Source organism: Mastomys coucha, unplaced genomic scaffold (genome assembly GCF_008632895.1).
Source record: "Mastomys coucha isolate ucsf_1 unplaced genomic scaffold, UCSF_Mcou_1 pScaffold11, whole genome shotgun sequence".
NCBI lineage: Eukaryota > Metazoa > Chordata > Mammalia > Rodentia > Muridae > Mastomys > Mastomys coucha.
In genome coordinates, this window is record NW_022196893.1 from 28764980 (window position 1) to 28771837 (window position 6858).

General features: G+C 46.2%; 1 protein-coding gene across 1 annotated transcript in view; it reads right to left on the bottom strand.

Annotated features, from left to right (window-relative positions):
* Rpap3 (RNA polymerase II associated protein 3) overlaps positions 1–6858 on the bottom strand; it is a 39744-nt gene that overhangs the window by 11060 nt on the left and 21826 nt on the right. The window contains exons 11-14 of the mRNA XM_031354071.1: positions 4283–4353; positions 4076–4174; positions 1619–1839; positions 68–254 (exon numbers count right to left, since the gene is read on the bottom strand). Coding sequence (XP_031209931.1) covers positions 68–254; positions 1619–1839; positions 4076–4174; positions 4283–4353 — 578 coding nt within the window. The remainder of the gene's footprint in view (positions 1–67; positions 255–1618; positions 1840–4075; positions 4175–4282; positions 4354–6858) is intronic.

Sequence of the window (6858 nt, forward strand, 5' to 3'; positions counted from 1 at the left end):
GCCAGAAGCTGCTCTCAGACCTACCCCCAGGAGCACTGCTGGCCCCCTCCCCGCCACCCCTGCTCACCTTTACATACTGATACAGCATCTCTGGGGAACTTCTCAACTGTCTGAAATCAGACTCGAGCTGGAAGGAGTTGGCAGGAACTGGAGGCAGAACCGCAGTGGCCAACTGACCTGGCATCTGCTCTACCCTCACGGAGGCCTTCTCACTCAGGGGCTGACGCACATCCTGCTTCACTTCCACCTGTGCTCTGGAGTATTTCAGAGCATTAGCCAACCAGCGACAGAAAGAGCAGCAAAAACCAATAAAGGAGAGAGCAACGGGGGTTCCGACATTGGACCTCGTTAACACTGTTTGCTATCTGCGTTCTGACAAGTGTCCCATTCTTTCAATGTGTGTGTAACTCATGTTTATGACAAGAATGTGTGTATGCCCCTTCAATTCTTATGTGTGTTTGTGTCTGGCTATGCAATGCCTGCAGTCGCCTGCTGGGTGATGATGAGGCCCACTGAGAGGCTCATCTATATCTAGTATAAGCCAACCTTTCAGAAATCTGAGTTATCACAGCTTCGACTCTTCAAGAAGGAAGAAATACTTCACTTTATCCAGCATTTCTAAATAATCCATACAACACCTTCAACAAACTTCTACTATAGTCCAGTGTTTAAAATACAAACTTCATGTGTTTACTGAGTGATAATTTAAGATTAAGCAGAAGCCCTAACCCACCCAGTGGGTCTGCACCTCTGCACAGTCATCAGTAAGGACGCTGTATGGACTATATGCTGTTGTTGTTAATAACAATAATTACTAATGATTCCGAGTTAGAAGACAACTGGGAATTGTTTCACTGAAGGCTTTTCATAGACACATCATTACACTCCACTCTCACCATGGCCCTGTGCCTGCATCCCTGGCTAAGGCCCCTCCTCCCTGAAACAGTCTCTCTTCTTTGTTCTTGGCTCTCAATTCTAAACTACATTTAAAGAGTGTTTAACAGTCTTCAGTATTACTGGATAAATTCTTAATTTCTTATGATGCTTCCTTTTATCAAATTCTCTCTCTCTCTTGAAGAGGGCTGATGAGATGGCTCAGCAGGTAAGAGCACTGACTGCATCGAAGGTCCTGAGTTCCGATCCCAGCAACCACATGGTGGCTCACAACCACCTGTAATGAGATCTGACGCCCTCTTCTGGTGTGTCTGAAGACAGCTACAGTGAATTACGTGGGGGCGAGCGGGGCCGGAGCGAGCGGGGCTGGAGTGAGCGGGGCCAGCAGAGGTCCTGAGTTCAATTCCCAGCAGCCACACACGATGGCTCACGGCCATCTATACAACTACAGTGTACTCATACACATAAAATAAATAAAATAAATCTTTAAAAAAATATTCTAGAGAAGAAAATGAGCAAAATCAATCTGCTCAAGAATGCAAACTGTGCTCATCTGTAAACTGCCTGTAAACTCCCCGTGGTAAGGAATAAGGAGGCTCCTTAGGTGCAGTCTCCCAGCGCAGAGGGAAGCTCACTAGACCACTCAGCTAGTTAGAGGTCTTCTCAGAGATGCCGACGCCTGTGCAGTTCCATCGTTACAGAGACAGCAGCAGCAGCTACTCACTGTGGGGCCGAAGTGGCACTGACTGCTTCTATTTTCAACACTTTAGCTCTTGGCGTATCCCCGGCAGGCAGAGAGACACCCTGGCTTGAATTCTTCTTGCTTTCAGTGCCTGCGGCCGCCGTAGCTCCATCACTCTCCGAAACCGTGGAAGAACTATCCGGTGCATCAACAGTCTCTATCAAACTGCCGGTCTCTTCAATAAAAACCTTCTTGAGTGCTTTCTAAAACAGTTAAAATTGATTCTTTAAATCACCATATTAAAGGTTTTCCCATCTTAAGGTCACAAATTTAAAAAGACTGCTGCGTTCTTACAACTAACATCCCAGGTAAAAGTAGATTCAATTTGTCAGCCAGACAGACCTAGGAACATACTATGTCTGAGAATATAAACAATAAAAGCTATTTGCCTACCGGGCACCCAAAGGTGGGAACCAAGGGATGCACACCTAACAGTTACAAAGGTGAAAGGTCAGCTGCCAAGAGCAGGACAGACAGACAGGCTGCCAGGCAGTCCACGGGGGAGGGACGGGCGGTACAGACAGACAGGACAGGGCCCTCCTCACAGTCAGGACAGGGACCTCCTCACAGGACAGGGCCCTCCTCACAGTCAGGACAGGGACCTCCTCACAGACAGGACAGGGCCCTCCTGACAGACAGGACAGGGACCTCCTCACAGACAGGACAGGGCCCTCCTCACAGTCAGGACAGGGACCTCCTCACAGACAGGACAGGGCCCTCCTCACAGACAGGACAGGGCCCTCCTCACAGTCAGGACAGGGCCCTCCTCACAGACAGGACAGGGCCCTCCTCACAGTCAGGACAGGGACCTCCTCACAGACAGGACAGGGCCCTCCTGACAGACAGGACAGGGCCCTCCTCACAGACAGGACAGGGCCCTCCTGACAGGGAGCAGTTCTGTGAGCTGAGAGAAGTACAGCAGCAAAGGAAGCCAGCTTTGCTTCCAGCACTGCATGAGAGAGTCCAATGTGAAACTCTTAAGTACTTTCCAGGTGTGCAACAGCTGTATAAATCCAGTCCAGGCTAGGTTTGCCAAATCACATTTACGAAGTTGGTATGGGCTACTCAGAGTGGTTTTCCACTTTAATAAATAACGTTGCCTGTTATCAAATAAGCAGCAAACAGACGGTCTCTCTGGTTGTTGCTGCTATACATCAGACTAGCTTCTGTCAGAATGCTGGGATTCACACGTACATCACCAAATCCGCTCTACGTGGGTCCCAGGGACCAGCCTCGTCAGCAAGCCCGCATGGCTAATGTCATTGCCCTCTCCCTGGCCAACTGTCCACTTCTGTCTGTATTACTCTAATCTCTTATTACGGTTACTCGTTGGGAGGGGTCATGTGGAGGTCAGAAGACAACTTACAAGTCAGTTCTCACCTCCACTGGTAGATAGATCCCAGAGACTGAAGTCAGCTGTCAGCTTGGCGACAAGCACCTTTACCCAGGGGGCATCGCGCTGGCCCCTGCCTTAATCTTTAACTGTCTTTGTTTTTTCTTTAATTTTTTAAAACATTTTTCCTCTTTTAGTATTTACACTTCTGTACTATGTCCACTGTGTTGTGTGCCACTGGAGAAGGCACTGTTTTCTCTACTGCTGTTCATACCTCTAACACTCTCCTCATTCTCTACCTCTCTTTTCTGCTTCCCCAGCTCCCTCATTCACTTAAATCCTAGTACTCTCAACTCTGAAACAAAAGTGCTATAAACTGCATTTCCCAACAGCATCCTAGCGCCTTCCTAACCTGAAGCACCATCATGTCATGCGTCTTCTCTTGCTGTCAAGCAGTTAGAAAAACTAAAGCCCAAAGAACGACACACAGACACAGTAAAATAAACACCCGAACCATGGGAGCATGCCCCTACGGTTCACCCTCCAGCAGGCTGACACCCTCTCATAAGGAGAACAAAGAGGAAGAGATGTCTTAAAGGCCAGAGAGAACCTGAGCTCTACCCTAGAAGATCAAGGACCACAAAAGGGAGCCAAATAAACAAGGATGTCAGCTCAGGCATGGACAAGTTACCAAGTGTCAGTCACTTAAAGAGAGTGCCACCCAGGAAACTGACACCAAAGAGGAACCAACAGACTGCAGAAATGGAAGGACCAACAGACCAAAACCCGTCACCAATCGCCAATGTCAAACAGAACTCCAGAAACAGAGGACAAAGTTGAGCAGATAACAAAACGTCAAACTGACTCAAAGGAAGATCAATATGCTAAACTGTGTAGCTGAAACATAAGTTACTCTAGAAATCAAAACGGGTAATTCTCCCTAATACTGTCAATAAATTCTATGAGGGACTTATTAAAAGTGTTAAATAGGTACATCAGGAGTTTTTAATATGTTTTAAGCTTTCTAATTCAAAGTTTGTTTCCAAGTCTACTAACTTAACAGTGATAGTAAATGAAATAGCAAGGAAATGAAGCGCTTCACTCACAGGTGACCCACGCGCAGGTTTGTCTACAAGCTTCACCACATTGTGTCTCTGTGTGGAGTCAAGAAAGACATCATCCCAACGTCCTTTCTCAATTAATTCCTTGAAAACAAATTTAAAAATAACTATCAAAATACTTGAGTTGATTACATTAAGCAACAAATCTACGTGCCAGGTAACATGAAGAAATGTTGGCGGAGAAAACACTACCTTCTTAATTCTGGAAAGCTCCGTCACTGCTTGCTTATTCCCAGGTTCCAGGAGTAGAACAGTTTCAAAATCTAGTGGGAAGTTTAAAAAATAACAAAATAGTAAAATTACTTTTATGACAAAAACATGACCTCTTTAGTTAATAATTCTTTTATTTTATTTATTTACTTATTTTGGCTCTTTGCAACAGGTTCTTGCATAGCCCAGAGTGTCTCTGACCCAGCTACACAAAGATAGCCTGAACCCTAACCATCTTGTCTCTACCACCTGAGGCTGGGGCCAAGCGCTCCACCACACCCAACGACACCTCCTACTCTCAGCCGCTGAGAGGGGAGCAACAATAAGAACAAGTGCTTGTTAAGCTGCTCGCACAGACCTTCTCGGACCTCTGACTGAGCCCTTGATTTGCAGATGACACAGAGAGACTTAAGGAGCACTGCACATAACCACATTCACACTTAATAAATGAAGGATTAACGCCCCTAAGAGAACATCATACCCCAGAATATTACTCAGTTTTAAAAGGCAATGAAACCAGGTGTGGTCACACACACCTCTAATCCTAGTACTTGGGAGATACTGGCAGGACTGACCCAGCCTGGTCTACACAGCAAATGCTAGACCAGCCAGGGCTAACACAGCTAGACTCTCTCTCAAAACAATGACGCTGGTAAAGGCGCCTGCCACAGACCTGGCTGATCTCAGTTCTAGCTCCAGAACACACATGGTAGGAGGACAAAATTAACTCTGCAAGTTGGCCTCTGACTTCCACATGTGCGTCTGTGACATGCATACATGTACATGCACATGTTCAATAAAATGTAAAAAAGTAAATGTAAAAAAACCTTTAAGAACAAACTGTGATAATGCCTCAGCACACAGAAAGCTTAAAAACATGCTACGTTAAACATAGCAAGTCTAACATGACCAAACTTAGGCCAGTGTGGCAGCACACGCCTAAAATCCCAGCACTCAGAGGGCTGAGAGTTCAAGTGCAGCCTGGCTAAGCAGTAAGACCCTGTCTCCAAAAAAAAAAAAAAAAAGTAATGAAAATTTTTTTTTTTTGTTTTTTTCGAGACAGGGTTTCTCTGTGTTGCCTTGGCCTGTCCTGGAACTCACTCTGTAGATCAGGCTGGCCTCTGCCTCCCAAGTGCTGGGATTAAAGGCATGCGCCACCACCGCCCGGCAAAAGTAATGAATATTAAAATAATCAGGTTAACAGAAAACAGTGGTGGCCAGGGGCTAGCTAAGGGAAGAGGAAGATGAACAGTTAGCTTCTGACATACAGTTTAGAATAAAGACAGACAGGGCTACACAACACTGAAAATATATACTTCAAATGGTAAAAATATCAAATTAGTGTTGTGCGATCTTACCATAACTTGATAAAACAAAAAGCAAGGGGCTGCAGCTATGCCTGGCTCAGAAAGCAACTGCCAGATTTAAATGTACGTATCAGAAAAGAAAAAGCCTGAAATCTACCCTGTAACTAGTGACATCAGGAATTAGGAGAAAACTGGACCCATGGCCTGGGATTAAACCCAGGACTCCGTCTTAGGTCTCTGTTGCTGTGATAAACACCATGACCAAATGCAGCTCAGGGAAGACAGAGCTCATTTCAGCTCATAGTTCTCTATCACTGATGAAATCAGGACAGGAACTCAAACCCAGAGGCAGGCAGTGGTGCAGGGGCCACAAGGGTACTGCTCAGTCACTTTCAGAGCACCCAGGACCTCCAGGCCAGCAACGGTGGCACTGCCCATAATAAGACTGGCTCTCACACATCAATTAACAAATGCCCCTCAGGCTTGCCTATAGGCCAAATTGTTAGGGGTGTTTTCTCAGTTGGAGTTTCCTCTTCCCAAATGACTCTGGCTTATTACATCAGTTAGATAAAACTCAACAGCATAGATTCTTGCCTTGTCTTTTATCCCCCCAGCATAGAAACAAAAAGAGAGAGACAGCAAGTAAGACCAAAGATGAAGGAACAAGGGACGAACGCAACGAGGGAAACACAGGTAAGAGCAGGTGAGTTCTCTGAAGACTGACAAAAGGAACCTACAGCACAAGGAACCTACAGCACAAGGAACCTACAGCACAAGGTCATAGGGCAGGAGGGAAAGCAAACAAGCCCGACGTCAGGAAAGAGAAAGGCCAGGTGGCTCTGCAGCAGCATGCCTTTAATCCCAGCACTAGGAAGACAAGATAGGGTTCGAGGACAGCCTGGTCTACTCACTAAGTTCCAGGGCTAAGTAAGAGACCCTGTCCCAAAACCAAACCAGAACAAAAAGTGTAAGAAAGGAATCATCGTAGCCCTCACATTAACCTCGGTGCCCAGCTGCTGACACCCTCTCTGGTTCCCTGTCCACGGTATGTTATAAATGATCACGCACACTACAGAGGGCCTAGCTTTCAGACTCACAAACTCCAAAGTACGCTTTGCAAAAATCAGGACCCTCGAACTGTGGGAAGCTACAGAAATCTCCATTCAACACCTCGGGAGGCTGACAGGTGAGTGTGTCAGATATTCTACAGTCTCATCAGGTGAGTGTGTCAGATATTCTACAGTCTCATCA